The sequence below is a fragment of the Chrysemys picta genome, chromosome 9 (assembly GCF_011386835.1).
Source record: "Chrysemys picta bellii isolate R12L10 chromosome 9, ASM1138683v2, whole genome shotgun sequence".
Taxonomy (NCBI): Eukaryota; Metazoa; Chordata; order Testudines; family Emydidae; genus Chrysemys; species Chrysemys picta.
Genome location: NC_088799.1, coordinates 24942989 through 24969401, shown reverse-complemented (window position 1 = coordinate 24969401; position 26413 = coordinate 24942989). Strand labels below are relative to the sequence as shown.

The 26413-nt window shown below is 43.3% G+C and overlaps 2 protein-coding genes across 9 annotated transcripts in view; one reads left to right on the top strand and one right to left on the bottom strand.

Annotated features, from left to right (window-relative positions):
• LOC112059097 (uncharacterized) overlaps nt 1–26413 on the bottom strand; it is a 160058-nt gene that overhangs the window by 121122 nt on the left and 12523 nt on the right. The window contains exons 2-3 of one of the 5 annotated variants that reach the window (XR_010590599.1): nt 17982–18043; nt 17230–17302 (exon numbers count right to left, since the gene is read on the bottom strand). The exons of 3 other annotated variants lie outside the window; for them this stretch is intronic. The gene's annotated coding sequence lies outside the window, so the exon portion shown is untranslated. Of the gene's footprint in view, nt 1–8601; nt 8741–17229; nt 17303–17981; nt 18044–26413 lie in introns of all 5 variants that reach the window. One more of the 5 variants, XR_010590600.1, reaches the window with a different exon arrangement.
• Nucleotides 1–26413, top strand: part of MME (membrane metalloendopeptidase) — a 94340-nt gene that overhangs the window by 55685 nt on the left and 12242 nt on the right. For all 4 annotated transcript variants that reach the window (XM_065557866.1, XM_008165041.4, XM_065557868.1 and 1 more), the window contains exons 15-20: nt 3031–3111; nt 4245–4348; nt 10621–10679; nt 18154–18273; nt 19022–19155; nt 22655–22720. In XM_065557866.1, coding sequence (XP_065413938.1) covers nt 3031–3111; nt 4245–4348; nt 10621–10679; nt 18154–18273; nt 19022–19155; nt 22655–22720 — 564 coding nt within the window. The remainder of the gene's footprint in view (nt 1–3030; nt 3112–4244; nt 4349–10620; nt 10680–18153; nt 18274–19021; nt 19156–22654; nt 22721–26413) is intronic.

Genomic DNA, 26413 nt, shown 5'->3' with positions numbered 1-26413 from the left:
TCATCGGGAACCAAGGGTTAAACCAGAAGGCAGAAACTGAGTACCAGATACAAGGGTCAAGCTGGAGTCCATAGTCAGGAGCCAGAACTGAGGGTCAAAGGAGGTCAGGAATTGGATCGAGCAGGGTAGCAGGTAAGGAGGGGTTCAAGGCACCGTCAGGACAGAATCGAGGCTGAGTGAAAGGCAGGAGCAGGCATATGGGGAAGGAGGGGAGGACAGTATGATCACTGAGAAGCCAGCAAGCTGCTGCTGCTGACTTAAAAGTCAGCCTTCTGGCCTCAACAGCCAATCAGATGGTGTCGCTAATCAGGCAGCCTTCTGCTGGTCAACTGTACTGATGAGTCTGCTTAGAGACTTGCTCTGCTGCAGTCCCTAATTCTTGACACTTATGTTGGTTTTAGATCTGCTGCCTATTAATTTCCTTGAGCGAGTCTGGTTCTTGTGTTATGTGAAGGGGTAAATAACACTTCCCTATTCATTTTCTCCACACCAGTCATGATTTTATAGATTTCTATCATATACCCCCTTTGTCGTCTCTTTTCTAAGCTGAACAATCCCAGGCTTTTTAATCTCTCCTCAGATGGAAGCTGTTCAATACCCCCAATCATTTTTGTTGCCCTTCTCTGCACCTTTTCTAATTCTAATACACCTCTACCTCGATATAACGCTGTCCTTGGGAGCCAAAAAATCTTACCACGTTATAGGTGAAACCGCGTTATATCAAACTTGCTTTGATCCACCGGAGTGCGCAGCCCCGCCCCCCTGGAGCGCTGCTTTACGGCGTTATATCCGAATTCGTGTTATATCAGGGTAGAAGTGTATATCTATTTTGAAATGGGCTGATCAGAACTGCACACTGTATTCAAAGTGTGGGCGTACCATGGATTTATACAGTGGTGTTCTGATATTTTCTGTCTTATCTATCTCTTTCCTAATGGTTCCTAACATTCTGTTAGCATTTTTGACTGCAGCTCCACATTGAGCAGGTGTTTTCAGAGAACTACTCAGAGTGACTCCAAGATCTCTTTGAGCGGTAACAGCTAATTTAGATCCCATCATTTTGTATGCATAGTTGGGAGTATGTGCATTACTTTGCATTTATCAACAATATTCTAGAGCTGGTTGAAATTTTCCCAATTTTGAGTATTTTAATGACATTTTTCATCAAATTCTATCTTCAATTTTTTAAAAAAGAAAACCCTGAAAATGGTGGGATTTTTCTACCTACTATCGAGCTGGTCAATTTTTTTGACAATTGCATTTTTTCAAAATTTGGAAAAACCCATTAATTTTTTTTTGAAAAATTCCTGTGAAATGTATTACTGTTTTTTCAACAGGCTCTAGATTCTGCTACATATAAAATAACACTGTTATTGCAACATTACAGTCAGGAAGTTCAAAGTTAGTGTTCCCCAATGAGTTTAACCATGCTCCCCTGCAAATTTTGTTTTATGTTAGTGTCTTTCATTACATGCTTATGCAATGTAGATGCAATAATACCATATTATATTTATGTACATCCATGGTCATAGAGAACAGTTAGTTACAATCTATATCAACAGTTCAACAATGCAGTAGGTTGGGTCCAAGAATGGTATTTTAAGTAAGGTAGTGTATTGAGCACCTACAGTACACTCTGTACTGTAATTAATTCTGGATGTTATATGTGCTCAGCCTCTCCAACCTAAGAAACGTTTGCAAGACTATGCAGATTCACATGGATGAATGACTAAATCCATGACTTTGACTAAAATCATTACATTTCAAACAAACTAATTAGTATTAGGCCTTGGCTATACTACAGGGGAAATTCGATCTAACCTACACAATTTGAGTTATGTGAATATTGTAACTCAAATCGGCGTAGCTTAGACCTACTTACCGCGGGGTCCACACTATGCGATGTCGATGGGAGCCGCTTTCCCATCGACTCCCTCTACTCTTCTCGATCTGGTGGAGTACAGGAGTTGACGGGAGAGCAATCTGCAGTTGATTTAGCAGGTCTTCACTAGACCTGCTAAATCGACCGTCGATACATCGATCGCCGCTCGTCAATCTCCCGGTAAGTGTAGACAAGCTCTAAGATATCCAAGTGTACTGAGATGAGTTACTTATATTGCTTATTTGTGTGCCTAGCCAGTCAGAGCATTACTTACAGACATATCAGTTAAACTGGTTTAACAGTTAAATTGATTTTGGCATTTGTATATTGTAAATGTCAGAAGGATTGCCAAGGAGGCAGTTACTATCATGAGGCTTTTTATAACTTCTGGCAGCAGCATCAAATAAAAAAGACTGATCAGTTACACAAAGTGATGGACACTGAATGGGTCTGGACTGAAAAGCTTCGATCTGGATTTCAAACAAACACCTCAATGTATAGGGGTATTCAAATCCAAGGGTTGGGTTCAGTCAATGGTAAATGTAGGAGCCTGCTCTGAAATTTGGATCCAGATTCAGATTCTGAAGATTCTTGTCTTCAAAAGCTGGGATATGTTCAGATTCATGGTTTCAATTTGATCCCATCTCTCCATATAATGTACCTATCCCCGCAGATATTAACAGGACCATTTTGCCTGCCTTGTGTTGAAGTTATACAAATTATAATCATTAATTTAATTTCTGTCTTGTAGAAATATCAGATACTCTGGGAAAACCTTCCATTCACTGAAATAAATATTCCATTGGAAACTGCTGCTGAGATGTGGGGTCTGCCAATAGCATACAGTTTTATCAAAAAAAGCATATGATAGTATTTCTGTTGAATGGGACACATTTTCTGAATTCTTTTAGAGTCATAAAGCAATTAACCATAGGGCTTTACAATCCTTGAAATCCATAAAAGAAAAGAAAAAAAAACACCGCAACAAAAACAATATACAATGAGATTGAAGGCTCCTACACAGGAGTTTCCAAATAGGTGCCCGTAAACATCTGGTATATTACTAGTATCTGATCATCTCGAAGGTATAGCTGTATTTGGATTGGCATGTAATAGCGAACCAATTTAAATATTATTATGTCCTTTAGGCTACAGCAATTACAGAGAGGATCGGCTATCCAGATGATATCATAACGGATAACAATAAACTGAATAACGAATACCAAGATGTAAGTATCCATAAAGTCATCATGCAAACAATTATTAGCAAAGGCTCTTAAGAGCTAGACTGTGATTGTACTACATGCCTATGCAGGGATATAAGGCGTAAGATTTCACCTCCACATGGGCTACCTGGATATTGAGTTCGGGGTGCAGGAGTCAGGGAGTGGGTAGAGCTTAGGCTCTGCACTTCTGTCCTCCTTCCCCCACATGCAGTGTGGCACAGATGACTGATCCAGCATGGATAGTGGTGTAATTTGCTGCTGGTATAGGCCGAGACGTGCCTAGGGGATGGTGCATATAAGTGTAGATTCCAATGGCGTTATATCAGCATAGAATTGGAGCAGTGCAATGGAGAATCAGGCTCAGTATTTCCACTGACTGTGTATGAATTAAACAGCCCTGCTTTAAGTGACTGCAGTTCCATGGAATTCAATGAAGTTGTGCCCATTTACATCAGGATTGAATCTGGCCCTTCATTTGTGACCTTCTGCAAGTCACCTACTGTAAACTGTATCTCAGTTTGTCCATCTGCAAAGTGTGGCTCATAATTCTCTCCTGCCTTGCAGGGATATCATGAGAGTTACTTTCATTAAAGTATGTAAAGCATGTTGAGATCCTCAGATAGAAGGTGGTGTAGGAGTGCAAAGTGCTGTTAATAGTTTTAAAGCTAAAAAAGAATGGAGAGTCATAAAAAAAATCAGAATATCTTCTTAAAATATCCTACGGGCCTGATTCTGACATGCATACTCCTGGGGAGCAGCACCTTGCCAGGCACCATTGATGTGAATTGGGTGATTCCCAGAATAAGGTACTACTCACTCCACGTAATGATGGCAGAATCCAGCCCTAAATCTACAAATAGGAAATAGTGGTAGCAAATAATGATCCTTTGGGGTACACTGCACCGCTATATTACATTAGCATATGTCCTGGTGCTGATATAGCTGTGATACCCAATGAATGATGTTACAGAGCACTGCAAACCCAAGATCTGCTTTTGCAGTTTAGAAATTTTCATAGGAAATTTATCACTCTGAGTACCATGCTCGAAATGGACTTTTTAAACCCAGTCCCTCTTCGGTAGCAGTCAAGTAACAAAACTGCAATATCATTTTTCTTTTATTTCTCCTTTTTTAAGCTGAACTACAAAGAGGAGGAGTACTTTGAGAACATCATTCAAAGTTTGCTATTTAGCCAAAGGAAGCGGCTGAAGAAGCTCAGAGAAAAGGTGGACAAGGAACAGTATGTATTTTAAATGTCCGGGTAGTGTTTAGCAAGTGTGTTTAAAGTAAGACATAACTGGCTTTCCAGTAAGCGCCTAGGATTGGCCACACTCATCCCCAGCAATCCCCTTTTCACCAGGCTCAGTTCCATGTGACCAAGAAGTTTGCTGAGCACTGTGCACATTTCTCCATACTAGGTGAGCAGTGTACTAACATTTCCTGCACACACTGAAAGCTGAGCATTAGCACTTTGACTTGCTTGTTCACCCTAAGTCAGCACAGACGTTACCAGGGATCTATGTTCTCCAGATGTTCTCTCATTAATTGGTGTTTGAAGGTAGATCTGAATTCAGGAAAGATCGGGTGCCTGAGTGTTTATCAAAACAAGAAAGGTGATAACATATATTTCGGGAATATAAAAGAATGCACCATGTATATTGGTGAGTTTTTTGGGAGCTTGAACTTGTGAGGTACTGAGTTGAGAATGATACCGGAATAACAGCTTAGAGGCACTGAAATATAATGCAGTTATATTACAAATGCAATCCATCATGTATACATTTATCTTATAAATATGATCTGGCTGTGAGGCACAGTGAAATCAATGGGAGGTTTGTCTACCTAGCTATGCAGGAAATGGCTCTTAATTACTATACACATTCTGTGCAAATCTTATTAGATGAGAAGTCACAAAAAGGAGTTAGGCAAACACTTTAGGTCTGGTCTACACCGAAAACGTAGGTTGACCTAGCTACATTGCTCATGGGGTGTGAAAAATTAACACCCCTGAGAGATGTAGTGAAGCTTACCTAAGCCCCAGTGTAGACATCACTAGGTTAAAGAAAGAATTCTTCCATTGATGCTTAGCTACCGCCTCTTAAGGGGCTGGATTTGCTACAGCAATGGAAAAACCGCTTCCATCACTACAATAAGTGTCTGCACTACAGTGTGGTGTAGCTGCAGCACTGCTGCTATCCCACTGTCGTGCTTGTAGTGTAAATATAGTACCCTTAGAGGTAGAGAAGCGAATATAAAAAAGCTAAACAATAGGTAGCCCTAAATGGTCATGGGGGCCTCCTTCCAACCTGAAATATTACTGTGATACTTCACTTAGGTCATTTAATTTAGTGACACAGCATGTAACTTACAGACTGAACGCAACTGATAGAAGCATTTACATCTGTGCAACTGCATGAGTGCAGCTAACTACTACATTTGTGCACATCCCTCTCTCCAGCTGGCTCCCTTGCAGTGCTCTCTTACCTACTTCTCTTGGTGTAGTTTCATTTACACTCTGCTTTTACAATACATTGCCCTATTACCCAGTTCTCTTGTCTGGGCTCAGCTAAACTCTGCTTTCACTAGCATATCTCGAAGCTACAATTTCATTTTTCAGCCTTTCGCTTCTTTAAAAACTTTCTTTGTCCATCTTTTGAGAAAATGTTCAGGATTGACCAGTACCAGAATGGAAAGAACTTAACTGTTGTGGATAGGTTCAAAGGCTGTGATTCACTGGCTAATACTTCTTTTTGTTTCAGACTAGAGCACAGTTTCTCAAGTTCTTTGTAAATTTTACTTTCTGGTTTCTGATTTAGAGAAACTGCCTTAATGCATCATCAAATTCTCTGTTTTCTCACCTGTTGTGAGATAATATACTTTGTGGCTATTTGACCGGATCTGCCCCCTGCTGGCATACGAGGACTGTTCCACCAAACCCCCTGGCAAAATGGGGTGAGGATTCATCACTTGAAGAGGGTGGCTAGCATCCACGGGGGAGGGCAGCTTTACTTTCCACTCGAAGGCTGAAACAAGCATGTGCTGTATCTGCCCAGTCCCTGGTTGTCCTGGCCACATCCCTCCCCTGCCAGTGCTGCCCACTTTTTTGGCTACTTTAGCCACTTGCAGGACCCAAGCAGAGAGGGGATTATGGCCAGCATGAATCACCACAAAAGCAGGACTATTCTCATAAGTAAGAGCTGCAGAAGTGAGTTTGTTCCGTTTAGATACTGGTTCTGGTACTGGTATAGCTGGTTTATAGTTTTTAGCTCAGTTTTGGCAGAGTCCAGAGTCTTGGTAATCTTTTTCAGCCTGTCACCTCACCACCTTATACTTGGTTTTTGTCCATGGTCACTAGGTATTCCCTGTGCACCCATCGGACTGCAGCTTTGCACGGGAGGGGACTCTAGTCTGTGCCCCTTTCGCCAAGAATCCTGGGCAGAGTAGGCTCCAGGCTCCCTTCTTTCACTACATCTTGTTAAAGGTTGAAGGTTGTTTTATGTCTCTGGGATGGTCAGCAGGAAACTCCCAAGCGGGGTAAGACTCAAGAAGAATTAAAAACACAATCTGTTTAGAAGAGAGAAAAATCATACTAATACAAAAGCAGCAGCCTGCATGACCCATGTATCCTTGTATTCAGTAAGCATTAACTTAGAGAGGTACCTCTTAGGTTAGTTACAATGGGAGAAATGAAGACATTCCCAAAGAATACATTCTCCTTTCTCCCCCTCACCACCCATGAAGTCAGCATGTCAGAGACCCCCCTCACCCCTCTGTCTTGTGTCTTTGCTTTCTTTTATCTAACTCATAGTCCTCTGATGCTTTCAGGGTATTTTTTGCAGTGCCTTGCTTATCTCTTGTGGTGTTCCTCTTGTCAGTGCCTCTCTTGTCCAGTCTATTGTCTGTATCTCCTATCAATTCAGAACTGTATTCCTCGCGTTAGATAAACAATTGCAGTTACTGATTTTCCTGTTCTTTTTTTCACATCTTATTACCCTAAAGATATATACCCCACTGCAATGGCTGCGTAGTCTCTGTTCTGTCTTCACTACCAGGCTTTCTCATGGTAATTGTCCAGGCTAGAATTGTTAAGCTGGATCAAGTTTGGTTTGTTTCTATTCTCTCATGAAGGCCTGGTCTACACCTAAAACTTAGGTCAAGCTAGGTAGGTCGCTTAAGGGTGTGAAAAATTCACACCCCTGAGAGACATATTTAAGCCAACCTATGCCCTGGTGTAGACACTGCTAGGTGGATGGACGAATTCTTCCATCCGCCTAGCTACTGCTTCTCAAAGGTAGATTTACTATGGCAGTGGAAAACCCCTTCTGTCACTGTAGCAAGTGTCTATGCTACAGTGGTGTAGCTACAGCTGTGCTGCTGAAGCGCTTGTAGTGTATTCATGCCCTTAGGCCAGGTCTACACTAGAAAGTTAGGTCAGCCCAGCTACGGTGTGCAGGTGTGTGAAAAATCCACACTCGGAAGCGACACGGTTAAGCTGACCTAACCCTGCTGTAGAAGAATTCTTCTGTCAACCTAGCTACTGCCACTTGGGGAGGTAGATTAACTACAGCAGTGGTCGGCAACCTTTCAGAAATGGTGTGCCGAGTCTTCATTTATTCACTCTAATTTAAGGTTTCGCGTGCCAGTAATACATTTTAACATTTTAGAAGGTCTCTTTCTATAAGTCTATAGTATATAACTAAACTATTGTTGTATGTAAAGTAAATAAAGTTTTTAAAATGTTTAAGAAGCTTCATTTAAAATTAAATTAAAATGCAGAGCCCCCCAGACCGGTGGCCAGAACCCGGGCAGTGTGAGTGCCACTGAAAATCAGCTCGCGTGCCGCCTTCGGCACGCATGCCATAGGTTGCCTACCCTTGAACTACAGCGATGGGAGAGCCTCTCCTGTCACTGTAGTGAGTGTCTACAGTGAAGCGATACAGCAGTGTAGCTGCAGCATTTCTAATGAAGACATAGCCTTACACCCACGTGGTAGGCAGGAATAGCTACACCGAAGTCAGTGGAGTTCCATGGTATAAAACTTGAGTAAGTGAGAGGCAAATCAGGCCCAAATGATTTATTATATATGACTCATTATTCATTCTTAATATTCATTTTACTTTATATCAGGTATGAGCCACACACAGAGTAGCTGATCTTTCACACCGTCCACTTGTTTATTGTCATTTAAATGATGGACTCTATCACAGTAACTTATTACTTATAGGCAAGAAATTATCCAATAGACCATTTACAATATCATCCCATTAATCCAACGTCTGCTTGGAAAACTTCAAGTAGAATATTAAATATTAACATTTATTAAGCCTAATAAAACAATTAGGGTTATATTCTGGCTCGGAATATATGGGCTCAGATGTGATGTGAAGCAAAAACCTATCCTCTTATCATAAGCCAGAACATTGGGCCAGATCCTACGCATTGCTGAGTGCTACCTCTATGGGAGATACAGGGCTTGATTCTGACCTTTCTCACCTTAATATAACTCCATTGACTTCAAATGGATGTATTCCTGAAGTGTACCAGTGAGACACAGAATCAGGTCTCCAGAGCCAAATCCAACACTAGTGTAAGCAGGCTCCGCTTCAGTGAAGTCAGTGGCGTTACATCAGGACTGTATTTGAGAACAGAACATAAATGAACAACACAACCCATTGGTTTATGGGTATGTGAAAGATAGGTACAAGAAACCATTCTTACTAACAATTCAAAAATCCTTTGTGTGTGTGTTTTTTGCGTCTATGTTGATTCTATAAATTAAACTTTTACAGTCAGTGAAATCACAAAGTTGGCTGACCTTTTCATGACTTTCACGTCATCTAATATAAATATCAAGTTGACAGTAGACAGACCATTTCTGCCAATTGTATCACCTTTCTCCAGTGAGCACTTAGCCGTGCCGCCCCCAACCAAAATATCCCCTGTTGGGTCTTTATCATCAAGAGATTACTGGGGCAAAGGTGTCTTCTGAGGTATTTTTGTAAATTAATCACTGAGGGTGAAATAAACCCCTGTGCAGTGGGCCAGCAGAAGTCACATGCACCACTTACGTTCCTCTTGTCTCAGATCTTAAGTATGACTTAGCTGATGCATAGGCCTCATTCTGGCCCTCTGTACAGATGTGAAATGTCACCCTTAGCTCCAATACTGCAAGTTAAACGTGTGCAGTACTGATGCTGCTGAAGCTTCTTCACTGAAGGTCTAGTCCTAGGTGTCTGCTTTGGAAAGCATCTTAAACTGAGTGCCAGTGAAAAGCAGTAAAAAATGTCTAACTCTAAAAACGGCCAAGCCTTTTCAAGTATTTTCCAGATGGTAGGCTTGACCCTACAAGGGGAGGAAAGGTTGTCTTGTGGTTAAGGCACAGGATTGAAAGCCAAGAAGACCTGGCTCGGTGACAGCCCTCCTATTTGACCCTGTGCCTGGGTTTCCTTTTCTGTTAAAGGGAGTAATAGTTTCCTACCTCATAATTAATTTGTGAGGCCCCAAGATACAGTGATGATCAACACTGAAATGCTTATAAAGCAAATTGTAGGCTGAGCACCTATAAACTCCAGTTTAAAGGAATTCAAGGTGCTTAGTACTCTGCAGACTCAACCCCTTTTAGATAGGAATATTTTTTATAGTAAATAAGGGCTCAGAGCTGCGGTCTTACGGAAGTACAATTCTCATCAGTTTGACTGGAAGATTTGCCCTGTCAGGATTCCAACAAGGTCAATCAGGGCCAAGGGTCAGAGCAGGGGGAAACCCAAGGCTGGGAGTGGCAGGGGAGTTCATAGTCAGATCCAGGCCAGGGTTAATATCAAGGCTCAGAGTCTGAGTCTGGCAGTGAAGTCCAAATCAAGCTAAGGTCAAGCCAGGAATTCAACAGCAAGGAGCAGGACCAGTCCTGGCAGCCACAGAATAACTACAGTGTTGCCTAGGCACTCCCTGGAATGCCCCTTGGGTTTATATAGGTCAGGGAGCCAATCAGGAGCCATGGGGTTGCTGTCTGTCAAACACTTGAGGCAAAACTTTCCATGGTCTGTGTCCACAGTGGGTCATGGGAAATGGAGCACAAGTCAGTTATAGCTGCTGCTGCTGGGTAGCAGCCTGGTGTGGCTAGCTGCCTTCGTAGCTCTACAGAACTACATCCCTGTATAATGACCACAGGATCAAGTCCAATATCTAGATTTCTGGACTTAGAGCTGATGATGGATCCTGAAAACATTGACATATAAGACTGTAATCACAATTTTAAATGAATCATAAATACTTTGAAATCATAATAATCTATGTTGGTGTTTATCACTACTTGAAGATATGCAATCTGGATTCAGGATGATTTTTTTGTGTTTGAAATTTTGCCAGTGAAATCTTCTAGTGCCAGTAAAAGGAAATCTAAATATTTTCAGTAACAGGTGAAGGAGAGGGTCACTTTCCTGGTCTGTTCCCATACCCAACAGCTTGCTGTTACAAATTGTATTTCTAACTAGACTTCTTGTGTGTTTTCTGTAGGTGGATAAGTGGGGCTGCTGTCGTCAATGCCTTTTATTCTGCAAGCAGGAATCAGATAGGTAAGGTTTACTAGCATACTGAAGGTTCAATTCTTTAGTGGCCTGATTGTTTGTTTGTAAGCCCTGAAAGTGATATGCACCCAGTAGCATATGGACTGCAGAAGGCCCTCAGTGTAGCAGACCCACAGAGATTTCATTACTTGGGGAGTAGGTGATTGAGGGGCTCTCACACGCAGATGGGGACTCCGCATCTTCTGTACATGGAAGAACTGGGAAGTGCGCCATCTCTGCATAGGCCAGCAAGGAAGGGAGCTTGGAGTTCAGCTGTGGAAGGGAAAGAGGTGTGGCCAGGGGGTCAAAGATTACACAGGTCCAGTGAGCACAACCCTTGCCTAGGGGATGCCCAGGAATTGCAGTAACTGTACCAGCCTGAGAGAGGAAGCAGTGGCCTGAGCTGCCCAGGGTTCTGTCTGTAGATTAGAGGTTGATTCTGTTCCTTACAACTCTTCCATAGCTCCTTCACACAAAGCCTATTTACTCTAGCTTTAGTCGAGACAGTGAATTTCATCCAGCTGAATAATGGAAGCATAAACTTACTGAATGTATTCCTTACAATCCCTTAACATCCCTTTTCATGTCTTCCTTATGGGCCATAAATCTCCTGCCCTTACGTACATGGAGAGGTACCCTTCCCTGGGAGTATTCTCATCTAAATCAGCAGGGCTACTCTCAGAGAAATGTCCTTTTGGCAAGGTAACAGACGATGGCCCTATGTTAAATCATCTTGAAATATGAGTAACTCGCTTAGCCTGTAAGGAGATCTGTTTACACTGCAATAGGCTCAGCTAGCATTTGTCATTTTTTTAATCTTAAACCTACAGTCACAAGGCACATTCTCTAAAGTACGGCTCTGTAAAATCTTGTTGAGTCTGGGGGGTCCTTGGTTCCTATTTCAGTTAAGCATGTGTCATCTGTCAGATGACCTGAAACTCCTGGTCTGTCATGTGTTTCATCTCTCTTTAATTCTTGGTTTCCTTTGTACTGGAAAAAATGAAAATGTCAACCTGGCAGATTAAACTCAGCACAAAAACAGCTTAAAGAAGAAGAAGACACAATAATAATCAAATAGCTTTAGCAATGCTTTTGAGTATAGCTAGAAACCTGGTAGTATCAGCCTATCAGACCCACCTTTGGTTATACATCATTTGGAAATAGAAGAGCAGGGCCGTCTGGGGGGGGGGGGGAGAGGAGGGGCAAGTAGGGCAATTTGCCCCAGGCCCCAGACCCCTGAGGGGCCCCGCGAGCCCTGGCCCAGCGGGAGTCCGGGTCTTCGGCGGCATTTCAGCGGCGGGGGGGCCCTTCAGTCGCGCCGCGTCTTCGGCAGCACTGAAGGACCTCCCGCCGCCGAAATGCCGCCAAAGACCTGGACCGCCGCCAGGTGAGTACAAGTGCTGCAGCTCCCACGCTTTGCCCCAGGCCCCCTGAATCCTCTGGGCGGCCCTGAAGAGAAACAATAAAAAGATGACAGGTTTCAGAGTAGCAGCCGTGTTAGTCTGTATCCGCAAAAAGAAGAACAGGAGTACTTGTGGCACCTTAGAGACTAACAAATGTATTAGAGCATAAGCTGTCGTGGGCTACAACCCACTTCTTCGGATGCATATAGAATGGAACATATATAAAAAGATGATACATTATTTTTATAAATATGGAAAAATAGGCTTTGGCTGAAGAAAGGAATATAGTAATAGTGAGGAAAAACCTATGAGGTTCCCCCCCCCATATAACAACATACTTTGCATCAATGCAGACACTTTCATCCAAAGATCTCAAAGCACTTTACAAACATTAATGATTCCTCACAATGTGCTTATGCCATAGGTCAGTAAGTATTATTATCTTCATTTTAGAGAAATTTAGAGAAATTTGAAGCACAGGGAGCTGAAGGGGCTTTCCCTCAGTCAACCAGCGATCAATGCCAAAGCCAGAACTCCTAATTTCCCAGCCCTACTGGGTGCTCCCTTACTATTATGTATTTGTTTAATTCTCAAATGAAAGATCTTGGGGCAGAAAATCTGCCCCATTCTGCTCCCTTTACACTAGTCAAGAAACTGCTCACAAGGCCCCTGCTGGAGATTGCCCCTGGCAAGGAAGAAGTGACAGTGGGTGTAGAGCAGGTGTAGCCAGCATTTCTGCCTTCCTTCCACAACTCCTGGTGCAAGAGGGCTAAGGCATGTCAGGAGCAGAAGGGAGTAGGAAGAAGCCTGGGAAGGGGATGGGTGGGGCACCCTGGGGGCCATAGTCAATTAGTGCAAGTTAGAGCAGCCCCAGCCTGCTCTAACCTGTGTTGGGGCTGGGGCACATATAACTATCGTCCTAATAGTCCCTTCACTCTGCTGTGCTAGGTGGGTGCAGCAGAGGACCTGGCCCATTGTGTCTATTTCAGTTCAAGTATCTGTTATTTCTGCTTTTTTCATCTTGGTGCCCCTGGGTAGTATCTTGCTTCATATGGGACACCAAGACAGAAGGGACACTCACAAGTACAGACTCTGGCTTTTATAACCACTTATGGAAACACCATAATCCATATATGATTCTTATTACGGCATGAAAATAAATCTGTACCATGTTTAGAAACTAAAGGACCTGATCTTGCATTGCTTGCACAAGAAGAAATAACATGTTACTGGTTTACATATGGAAAGCCTTTGTAGAAAATATTTGACACTCTTGGTTTCATTGCAGTTAAACAGGGCTGTTTAATATTTAAAAAATAGTTTCTATTATAATCTTCTATTTTCAAACTACGTATTAAATCAGCGTGCAGGCTGGTGTGCAGTTTTTTTCACTGGGTTCTCAGGTTGCTAGTTTTAAAAATTATGTCACTTTTCTGCAACCTGGTCATTGCCAGCAGGAGGTTCAACTGCAATTTGAAACTTTATTCTGGGACTATATATCAATTTATTGCATGGCAAAAAGTGATTCCCATTGCACACTCTGTAGGCACAGCTGCACTGAGCCGAATGGATGCTATTTTCCTTTCATTTTTCTGGGGCATATTTACATTGCTAACGTTTTGAGAGTCTGTACTTTCTACCCAAAAGAAAACAAAAGTTAATGTTACATCTTTGATCATATAAACCCTGCTCCTGCTCTCACTGATTTTGAAGGTCTAGGATCAGACTCAGAATGAAAGAGAATTGGATTTCTAAGGTCAATACTTCTAAGAAGGTTGCTAGTTTGGTTGGAATATTTAAAAAAAAAAATTAGACAGTTTCAAAATGGTCCTGCAGTCCTAGGTCCACAGTTTTTATTGAGCCAGTTCATATCTTGTTTATACTTCTGCAAGTGTGGCCACACCTTGTCCCAACATTCCCCAACGCCTTTGGACTCGCACTCTGAGAGGAACTAGAAGTTTGTAGTTTCTAGTGCACAAGGACTACAGTAATGTTGGCCCTGGCACAGGGAAGGCAGGAGTGACGGGGGTAGGAGGAAGCCTCCTGGCATCCTATACCTGGTGCACCTAAATGAGGGCCAGGGACAATGTAGCAGCCTATGGTGATTTGATTAGATGGGCTGTGCGAAATATTTTCATGAAAATGTGAACCATGCCAAACTTGCCAGTTTCCAGGTTTCATCCAACACTTGAAACTCAGGTAATGTTTGCTCACACATTTTTACAGTTAACTTCAGCCAGTTTCTGTCTTTAAATCAAAATCATGTGAAATTTGCAGTTTTGCACTGCACCAAGTGAGCACCCCTTTGACATGATAAGGGTTTTTGAACATGAAATGTGTGTGGATGGAGTTCAAACCACACAGATTGAAACCAACAGTACATGATCACCCAAATGCTGGCAAAGCAAAACTGCTGCACAATTATCATTAAATACCAGAGCTCACACAAACAGACTAAGCGCTGAGAATTATGTGGTAACCACAGTAAGAGCCTAACACAGACAACACTTCATTGACTTCACTGACCAGTTATGCTTGGGTAAGGACTGCAGAATGAGGCCAAGGGTGTTGAGGCCAAATAAACATTTTGAAAGTACCTTTCAACATGCAGCATAAAAATCTGCTCACGGAGCTTTGTTTAAAATAGCTTTTGCTTAGTAATCAGTGGAACAGGAGTCATAATTTGGAAGCTTGAAGCTAATGACTGACAGTAGATATGAGCCATAAATTCTTCTCATCCTTGAGCTGTGGCATGTCACTTTATAATTAAAGCAGAATGAACTTTAAAGTTGATGCTTGAATAGCTTAGTAACACACTTAAGAAGATTTCTTCTAAAGCAGAGCTTTCGGCACAGTGCTTAGGGAATTTAGGGCTCTGTCCTGGTGCTTCAGTACAGCCGAGGGCTGGGGTGGTATGGATCCACATTACCTCAGCAGGACCTCTGGGAGGCACTCTGCCTCAAAGAGAATTCTCCCTAAGCTGTTGGGCGTGCAGGGGGAATGCTGGGAATAGCCCACTACTAGATACCTTCAGAAGGTGCACCATAGATCCCCCCATGCAGCCAGCTGTCTCTGTTGGGAGGTATATGGGAAGGAGGTGGACCCATGTTCCTGTCATCTTTGGGGTATCTTGCATCATAGGAGTGCCTAGAGGAAGCAGGCATTGCGCTTCAGGGACTAGAGCGGTGTTGTGCAGGTGTGCACAGGGCTGGTGTAGTGAAGTGCCTAAGAGCCCGCAGAGTAGCAGGGCACACTGGCTCTTGATGCTCAGCAGGAGTTGCACATAGTCTCTTTTAAAATTTCCACTCTGAATGTACCTCATAACTTTATAGTGCCTCAGCTAACTTCAGTTAAGTCAGGATTTTGTTATGTAACAGGAGTCATGGAATCAATGCTCTTATAGGAGGGAGGGTAAAAACCCATGAGTCCTGACAGTAAGTCTTTACTGTCCAGCCCTCGCTGGACAGTCTAAATATGTGTGTGTGTGTGTGTGTGTGTGTGTGTGTGTGTGTGTGTTCGACGATGACATTTTTATGCTCTTTCTTTTTGTGGATTCTGGAGTGACTCTGAAGTCCAAAGCGTGACGTGCATGCTCGTGAGCAGATCGGGCAGACAAAGTCATTGGTGAGCCTCTGGTAGCTACGGCAGTAGTATGATGCTTTTCCCTTGCAGCAATCGATTATTTCTGTCATCTTCAAAGGCTTGGAAAGCTCTGAGTGCTGTGTGTTGCTATGCTGCTCTATTTAACGCAGCCTTCTCAACATCATCCGGTTTTATTGCACCAAAGTGTGTGTTGTTCTTGATGCTGTCCTTGTAGCGCTTTCTGGGGCAGCCTTGATTCCTGTGTCCTTGTGCCAATTATCCATAGAAAATTTTTCTGGGGAGTCAATATTCATGCATCCTAATGATGCGTCCAACCCAGCATAGTTGGGCTTTTATCAGCATGGCCTTGACGCTTGTGGTATTTGACTTTTGGAGAACCTCCAGGTTGGTACTTTTGTCCTGCCAGTGGATCGTGCAGAGACTGCATATGGAAGGCCTCTAGCTGTTTGATATGCCATTTGTATGGTGTCCAAGTCGCACAGCCATAGAGGAGAGATGTGAGCACAAAAGCATTGTAAAGTTTTATTTTTGTTGAGAGGGTTATGTTGTGGGATTTCAGTACTTTGCTACATAGCTTTCCTAATGACTGAGAAGCTTTCTCTATCCTGTTCATGATCCCTTTGTCAAGAGATCCATCATTGGAGATGTTGCTGCCGAGATAGGTAAAACTGCCAACTTTAGTTTAGTTGGATTCCACTAATGTATATGCTAGGAGATATTGCATGGAGCAGTGAAGATGATTGGTGCATCACCACAGTTTTTTTCAGGCTGCTTGTGAGGCCAAACAATTTTGATGCTTCAGTGAAGCGATCTACGATGCACTGGAGATCTCCCTCTATGTGTGCTAGGAGGGTACAATCATCAGCAAAGAGTGCTTCTCATATTAGTAGTTCTGTTACTTTTGTTTTTGCTTTAAGCCTTGTAAGATTGAAGACTGAGCCATTGTGTCTGTATCTGATGTATATGCCACTGTTGAACCATCTGTAGCATGGTTGAGAACTTGGGTGAAGAAGAGATTGAACAGTACAGGGGCAAGGACACAGCCTTGTTTGACACCATTTGAAATGGGAAAGGAGTCAGTGGGATCGCCATTAAAAAGTACCTGACCTTGCATCCCCTCATGGAATAGATGAATAATCTTTGCCAGTTTTGGTGGGCAACCAAATTTGCTGAGGATCATCCATAAACCTTCTCTACTGACTGTATCAAATGCTTTTGTGAGATCAATGAAAACACTTAGATTCACATTTGTTCGATACATTTTTCTTGTTTTTAAAGTCCCTTAGTCCTTTAAGGGAATAATCTACAACAATTTGCCACCTTAAATGGAATTACCCAGACACTTCAACTTAACACACTGGATTAGATAAAACAATAAAACAAATTTATTAACTCAAAGAGATGGATTTTAAATGAGTACAGGTGAGGAGGCATAAGAATTAGAAATGGTTACAAGAAAAATAAAGATAAAACACTGTCTAGTGCCTAACTTAACAATCTATATTAGATCCAAGCAAAGTTTCTCACCACATGCTTCCAGCAGTATTACTGACCAATGTCTAGGTAAGGACTCCTCTCCAGAGTCCAACGGCTGCTTCTTTTCTCTTCTTAGGTGCAAAGAGTGAGCTAGATAGGGAGATAAAAGAGAGGCACCTTTGGGGTATTTGCCCCTCCTTTTATAGTTTCAGTCCCCCTCATGTAAAGCATTTCCAGCTGAGAACCAGGAACCAAAGAGTCTGTGTGGAAGAATGTTCCCTGCTGGGTTTTTTTCACCTGTATATGCTCACATGCAGGTCTCCTTTTGTTTCCTCCCTTTCCCCCTCTCTGCTTGATGACTTTGTTTGCAGCTTAAATGTAAATTAAGGCAAACACACACTCCTTTGTTCAAGACAGGTCTGTTTGACCAGTTTGATGCTATGTGAGACTGAACATGCATTTTTAATATCATAAAGGGGGGAATTTATAACTTTGCACATAATGCTGATGCTCACATTTTACCATGATATTACTGATCAGCAAGTTATACGTTTTCAGATGATACCTTGCAAGGCATACCTTGTACAAATATTACAGTAGTGTATAGGGCAGTGGCAGGGAACCTGCAGCCCGCCAGACAGTTTGTTTACATTTGCACAGCCACCCGCAGCTCCCAGTGGCCGTGGTTCGCCGTTCCCAGCCAATGGGAGCTGTGGGAAGTGGCGCAGGAATGTTTGAAGGGATGTTTCCCTTTGCCCCATGTTCAATTTTTTTTTTTGCTCATTTATCTTCACTTCTCACAGAGCCTTCCATATGTAAATATATTTACCCTTGCTGTTGTATTTGAGGGCAAACAGCTTGATTTCCTCACTGAAGTCCATGTAAATGATTCTGTAATAAAGTACATTTCTTGTAAGTGATCCCATACGAATGAATTACTTATTAAAGTAGAGTGCATGAAATAATGAATCGGCATCTTATTGTGTTTTCTTCCTTTGCAGTCTTCCCTGCAGGCATTTTGCAGCCACCTTTCTTCAGTGCCTCTCAATCCAAATCACTGAATTATGGTGGCATTGGTATGGTCATTGGCCATGAAATCACTCATGGATTTGACGACAATGGTAAGGTTCAGGGTTTTTATTTTTTGTAGACATTACGTTATTGACTGCATACTTTGCAGTCTAGTCATTCAAGGTAGAAGATAAAAAGATGATGCTTCTAGGACCCAATCATATTTTCTTGTACTGATTTTCTTGATTTGCACTGGTATTCTCTGAGAGCAACAGAGGCACTAAGGTAGCCTCAGAGCTGCAGCAGTAGCAGGGGTGCCGGAACAGGGGGTCCAGGGGGCCATGGCCCCACCATTTTTAAAAGTGAGGAGCAAGCAGGAGGCGGGGTCTTGGGGAGAAGAGGCAGCATGAAGGCAGGGCCTTAAGAGGAAGGGGCACTACAGGGGGCGGGACCATGGTTCAGGCACTGGTGTCCCCCTCCCCCCACTTTTAAGAAGCTTATGTCACTCTTGAGCAGTAGCACAGCAAAGCACATGCGCTCCCTCCATCATGGTTTTTTGACCAGTAGATCTCCTGCTTTTCCCCCAGGCTATTCCCAAAGCCCCTTGTATGCTATTGTGGAGAGAGCCTTATGTTGTAGGCAACAATACCTGTCCTTCCTGACTAGAACACAGGCTTGTTTTGAAAGAAGAAAAGGGCATCATTTCTGTGATTGCTTCATTACAGAAACACCTATTTTCATGGATAATTATACTGTAATATATTTTCTTCTAACTGAGAAAGTAACTTTTATTGCCCTTCATTACTGCATCATCAGCTTGTTTCTTACATACATCATTCTGTGCACATATCATTACAGGTAGAAATTTTAATGAAAATGGGGACCTCATGGACTGGTGGACGCAAGAATCAGCACAACATTTTAAGGATCAGTCCCAATGTATGGTATACCAGTATGGAAACTTTTCGTGGGACCTAGCAGGTGGAAAACATGTAGGTCATTCATAATTTCTGTCTCTACAATGTCATTTTAAATGAAGTAAGATGGACATTTAAGGCCCAATCCCACAAACTCTTATTCATGAGAGTAGTGCCATTGAGGTGTATGGCCCAGATTAGCCCCCCTCAGAAAAACCTATGGAAGGAGACTTTGGTGGATGACATCTCCAAGAAGATCACATACATACTGTCTGTCCCAGCAGGGGACAGGGTTTACCCCCCCCCCTTGTAAGATCATGGTTTGTGACTGCAAATCTGCACCAGCATTGGGCCCTGAAAGCCCTCCCCTCCCCCTTCAACTATCTGAAAGATAATCTGCTATATTTTTGGCTTCATTTCCTTGGAGCTGGAGGTGGGGATAATGTACCTCCCAGTCTAAACTCATCCTGCCTGATACTTTCCCTGGCCCACTCAGTCTCTCCCCCTGCATTGTCAGCAGCACAGATCCCAATCCACATAGAGACAGGCCTCCAATGCATCTGGAGAGAGCTATGGTATTCATCACTATAGTATCTTGAGTCCTGAATAAATAGAGGCTTGCAGGTTCAGGCCCTTAGTCTGTTCGTGTATGTTTAACATTCCATTAACTCATAAAAGCAGGTGACAATAACATCTGTCTTCTTTTTTTTAACTGAATATGGGTCCAGCCCATTTAACTCAAATGGCAAAATTTCCAGTTGAAGTAGTATTGAAGGATACTCAGTCATATCAGTGTATTTCTATTTCTCTTATAAACAGAGACCTATATTAGCACATTTTCCTTCCATTGCTGCAGTCTCCTCTACTCCTTTGGTCTGGAATTTGCTTAGAGTCTAAGCAGAGCTGTGAACCCTTCAAAGTTCAATTTGAACAGCTTCAGGAATTTGTCAGAACCATTTTGCATATATTCACACAGGGGTGGCTCCAGGCACCAGCGCCCCACGCGCATGCCTGAGGCAGCAAGCCGCGGGGGGCGGTCTGCCAGTCGCCGTGTGGGCGGCAGTTAGGCTACCTTTGGTGGCATGCCTGCGGGAGGTCCGCCGGTCCCGCAGCTTCAGTGGCAATTCGGCGGTGGGTACGCCGAAGGCGCAGGACCAACGGACCTCCTGCAGGCATGCCGCCGAATCTGCATTACCAGTGGACCTCCCACAGGTGTGCCACCAAAAGCTGCCTGACTGCATACATACATAGAGCTGCCCTTGTATTCACAGGTTGTGAAGTTAAGCAAAGTTGGCATTCAAACAATTGTCTCTCTCTCATAGAGGAAGGGTCTTACAGTTAAAGACCTGGATTAGGATTTAGGGTTATGTGGGTTCTAATCTTGGATTTGCTGATTTCCTTGTGTGATCTTGGGCAAATCATATAAGCTCTCTTTGTCCCCAGTCCCCATCTGTAAAACCGGGATAACATCACTTCCCTACTTCATCAGGATGTTGTGAGAATGAATTCATTAATGTATGTGAGGCACTCAGATATCACCACAGAAAAGCCGATAAATAACTGTTAACTCTCATGGAGCTACAATCCCTGGTTTGGAATGCATACATTCGCATGGGTTTGTACAAAGTTTGGTGGTTCACTAGAACAGCAGCCATATCCTGTGACTTGTCCCACACAACTTATCCCAGTGAACCTCCTTCAAACTAAAACTGCACTGAAAAAAAAAGCATCCTCCTAACCAAACAGCGCAAAGAAATGTTGACACAGAACCAGCCCTAATAATCTAAGGCTACATCTACACTACAGCGGGGAGTCGATTTAAGATACGCAAATTCAGCTACGTGAATAGCGTAGCTGAATTCGACGTATTGCAGCCGACTTACCCCGTTATGAGGACGGCGGCAAAATCGACTTCTGCCGCTTTTTGTCGGCGGCGCTTACTACCACCTCTGCTGGTGGAGTTAGAGCGCCGATTCGGGGATAGATTGTCGCGTCCCGACGGGACGCGATAAATCGATCCCCGAGAGGTCGATTTCTACCCGCCGATTCAGGCGGGTAGTATAGACCAGACCTAAGCTAGTTGAGAAAGGCAGATAGAACGAGACAGAGGTAAAGCAGACTTTGAGTGTCACTGCAGTTCCAAGCTTGCATTTCTCACAGTTCAAAGACTGAGTTTCAATGCTCTTTCATCTGAAGTCTCTGCTGAGCTGCCTGCATTTTCGGTGGACAGCTTGTAAAGGCTTTTACTGCACTAATGTGCTTTCCAGTTTGTGTTGCTGTTTCTTTCACAGAGAAGGTCACACAGCAAACGAGCATGAGCCCCTGAAACACTGTTGGACAGTAAACGGGTGGAAGGTGTTTACAATAGCACCCAATTCCATTGTGAAAGGCCAGTTCTTACAACATCAATCTTGTTTATTTTGGACTTCTCTGGATAACCACATGCAGTGTTCAGCAGTGCTGAAAGCTATTTGTATAAAGAGCAGAGTTTCAATGGGATGGAACCTCCTGCTGTAAGTGATGCATGAGGGGTTGCTCCCAGCTGTACCCTTAACTCTTATTGTCTCTTTGTTGACAGCTGACAAGTCTGTTCATTGCCATACAGAACATGCGAAGACAAACTCCCATCCTGAGGAGTTTTCAATCTAACAGCTATACCAATAAGATCACCAGAATCATTTAAAAATCATTTCGGGGAAATAACAGTGCAGATTTTTGTTCTGATATTTATCCACCCTCAGAATTGAATCTAATGATGAGTTGCAGTTTTATGACTTCAGATGACATGCAATTTTGGATTAAGGACTGGCAACGTTTTTCAATAAAAATAAAGAGCCAAGTTCTCCACTAGCATAGTGCCATTATCTTTAGTGTTAATATGCTGATTTACACCCACTGAGGATCTGTCCCAGCGTGTTGATTAGACCATGAAGCTAAGGGGCCACCCACCTTGCCTGATATCCAGCAAAATTCCTAGCAAGGTACCAGCAGATTTGCCAGTCTTGGTTCTGTTAACTGATGTCTTCCAACGTTATGAAGTCTGGATCTTCCCTGCTTCATGGGTTTCCAGTGTATTCTGGCCACCACTGGCCTGGAGACCTTGAGCAATGATGATACAACCACACTGAGCCCAACAGAATCAGCCAGACCCACTGTTGAGATTATAGCAAAAGTAAGGAGGATGGGTTTGAGAAAGATAAGAAGCTGGATGTTAAGGACACAAAGAACAAGAAAGTGAATTAATCAGCAGACATCAGAAAGTCTGGGCAAGAAAGATATGACAGCCATAAAATGCTCACTGTATCGAGAGGGAGGGAATTAGGGTTTGGAGACAAGAGAGGCAGACAATGTTCAGATGCATTAACATAAATCTTCCGTTAAATATTCAAATCTGGGAGGGCTTGCTTGAAACTTTTGCCATTCACTCGTCTCTGCTTTGGAATCTGAGACCTCTAGTCAAGGCCAAAGTGGGTAAATAAACAGGAGATATTCAGAAGTTTAGCACTGTAATTCCCAGGATAGAGAAGCTTTTCCTGCGAGAAAACCTGCAACTTTTTCATTTCTCTCTTTGCAGCTGAGTGGAATCAATACTCTGGGAGAAAACATTGCTGATAATGGGGGTGTTAGACAAGCTTATAAGGTGAGAAAGATCCATTTTCTCTCTGTCCTCACAGTTGAGATTATTACTGTTGAAACAAATTTATTAAAGTGCCTTGGCGGGGGGAAGCAGTTTTTATGTGGCAAAGACAGAATGACACTTTACTGTAATTCTCTGTCACCGTGTCAGCTTCTAAAACAACGGAAACCTTGTTACCTTTTGTTCAGTATATTACTCACTTTAGGGAAGGGATTCTCTATTCCTAGTGCTCTTTCATTTATTATTGCCCATTATAGCTCTCTCTAGCTCTCTCTCATTATTACTCGTTGGGCATAAAGAATTTGTAGAATGAAAACACTTAGTGAATCAATGCCACACAAACTTTAACCTGACTGAATGATCATATCGACCTGTTGTCTATGTCTGTTTACCAGCATTCTGTTTATGAATGGCAGGGAAAGGTAATAGTAGTCTTCCAAGCTCCACCCACAAAACAATCTCTGCCCACATAAAACGCCATTCACAGTAGATTGCTCAGATGTTCAAAATATGATCCTGCTTGCTTTCAGGGCTTGGTTCCCTCTTACTGAGGTCCAGATACACCCATCAGCTCTGTAGGCTACCCCAGGGTGGGGGCCCAGATAGGGTTCCAAGTCTGACTGAAGCTATTCCGGGAGATTTTTTTTTCCCCAACATGACATAATGTCATTTTCTTAAAATATCCTATTAAAATCTCCTGAATTGCTTTCAATAGTCACCAGGAGATCAATGCCGATTCCAGGAGACTCCAGGCCAATCCTGGAGGGTTGGCAACACTAGGCCCAGATGCCCTGCTAGGCTCTTCTAGGCTTCTTGGGTTTGGGATGGGAAAATGGCAGTACTTTCCCAGTTCCACTCTTGAGGCACCACAGTGAGCTGTCCATCACAGCAGATGACGTAGATCCTCATAGCATGACCTGCCCTCTCCTTTTCCACTTTAATCAGAGTGAAATATTTCACAATGTTGACACTTAATACATTATCACTCCACACCAGAGCACCCCTGGAACAAATGGGGCAGCTCAGACCTCTCCGAGCTATTGTTTCAGGTTCTGCAAACACAGGAATCACTGCATCAGTTACGCTCAGTTCACTAGGGAGTTCCTGGAAAGCTTAGATTCTGGAGAACAAGGCAGCAGCCAGAAAGAGAAGCTGGTGTGTCATACTGCTACCTACAAGCTCAATCCAAGCCCTGGTTTAGCATTTAAACAAGACAGCACAAATACACAGAACATTATCCTGACTCAAGTCAATGGGAGCCAGAACAAACCTAGCATAGGGAATACTAGCAAGTCAGCAGTACTACCAAGAAGGAACTGAGTCTTCAGAGTTACTGTGATATCACAGATATGGGTCTGTATTATGAACATGTGAGAGGAGCAAGTTTCACTTGATGACAACAGATTTTTTGCAAGATTTTACAAGAATTTATTTCAGGAAAAATTTTCACCACTTCTGCCAATGAACACTTTTTCTTCTTTTCAAAATAAAAAGAACCTACAAACTAACAAATCAACTTAATTACAACCTGAAAAATGGCCTGCATTTTCATAAAAGAAGCCATAGGGAAAATTTCCTTTTTCATAAAGAAATGTTGCATTTGTCACCACAAAATCAGTTTTACACCAGAAGTAGGTATGAATCAGATTCTGATTGCCTACAATGTAAATATGGAGTAAGAGCAGTGAAGTTACTCCACATTCACACCATGTAAGTCAGACCAGATTCTGGTTGACTAGAGCTTATAACTGAAGCATTGTCATAATTCCTGTGGTAAAAGCCTATGGATTTAATTAAATAACTTGAAATTACTTACATTCATGGAGAAAACAAAGAACTTGGGAACAGAATAACATTTGTGTATTGTGTAGGGTTACCATTCGTCCGGATTTGCCCGGACATGTCCTCCTTTTTGTTCTAAAAATAGCGTCCGGGGGGAATTTGTAAAGCACTCAAAATGTCCGGGATTTCCCCCCTCCCCCAGCAGAGCAGAGCAAGCAGCTGGGAGGGCTGCAGGAAAGTCCCGGGCTGGACTCCGGAGCAGCTGTAGAGGAGCCGGATCCGCCCTGCATTCTGAGCCGGCAGCTCTCCCCTGCAGCCCGGTCCAGCAGCACTGTGCAGGGCCAGGGACTGGGTTTTGTTGTGCTGGGGAGCGCAGCCAGGTGTCCGGCTCGGCTCGCACAGAGCCCAACACCCGGTCTGAGCAGCAGGGTAAGGGGGCCAGGGGGCAGGAGAAGAGGCAGGGAGGTTCTGGAGGGGGCAGTCAAGAAACGGGGGGGGGGCTTTTTGGGGGGAGTGGAGAAAGTTTTGGGCAGTCAGGGTACAGGTAGGGGGTAGGGTCCTGGGGGGCAGTTGGGGGGGGTGTTAGGAGGGGGCAGTTAGGGGACAAGGAACAGGGAGTCTTAATGGCTCTCTTAATGGCTCTCCATGCGTCTCTGGACCCTCTCAGCTGTCGGGCTTGGACGGAAACATTGCCTGAGGGTAGTGAGAGAATGGGTTATCGGTGAGGTGGGGGTGGGCGTGAGCCCGGTCAATAGGGGCAACCCCTACCAAGATCTGAGCCTTTTCTCACACGCCCGTTAGAGCTCGACATTATGCTGTTTGGGACCCCTCTTTGAGGAAAGCCTCTGGATTGCAAGTCCAACCGCTACCTCCCGTGGTGAGAGTCGGTAACTGGCTTGGATAGCCAGGCGGATTGCGGAGGACGAACCCACATCCCACATTCAGTGGGGTGTGGGACGGGGTTGGGCAGCCCCATATGGTGCCACATGGATGCCCCCCTGGTAAGGGTAGCCTCCCCCAGGTACGGGTTGACTCCCCCTGGTAAGGGTTAGATTCCCCCTGGTAAGGGTAGTCTCCCCCAGGCACGGGTTAGTTTCCCCCTGAGAAGGGTAAATCTTTTAGCTATGGAAAAAAGTAATTTATATTTTTATACCGGATTGGCGCTGGACCGGGTTAATAACGCCCCCGCTGTTGGCTTTGATGCCCCGGCTGACAGTGTTAAATATATTAGGGGTGTGATCAGGGTCGCTGGACCAATGGATAAAATGGTGTGGACTATAATGAAGTCTCATGAGAATGAGAGTGAGAATCAAGTCCTCCCAGTGGAGCATGGAGAGGAGGTAGAGGAGAATGTTTGTGATGATCATGGTGAGGAGATTTTATCTATCTTACCGATGGTTTTTACAAGGGACACTTTTAATGATTTAACTATGGACAGTTTTAATCCAGATTTTAAGTATTTAAGTATATTTGATGATCCATATGTTAGGGAATCAAGTACTGATTTTAATAGGGATCGTAATAAGGATCTTAACAGTATTGGTAGTAATATAAATATATTAGAAAGTAGTTCGTGGAAGGATGGGGTTTTTTATTTAGAGTATCCCGTTGATAGTTTTAATTGTCCAATATGTCCCCAGATATTACCAACATTTGGTAAATGGGCCAAACACATTAATGTGGTTCATAAAAGTAAAGCCATACGAGTTGTATGTAGTAAATGTGGAAAATCTTCTCAATATCATAATATAGCTTGCCACTACCCCAAGTGCATACCCAAGAAGGCGGATACCCCAATGAAGAGCCATACGTGCTCGGTCTGTGGGCTTGGTTTTCATACTAGATCTGGATTGAGCCAACACTGTAGACATAGACACCCTGCTGTGAGGAATGAGCAAAGAAAAGAAGATATGG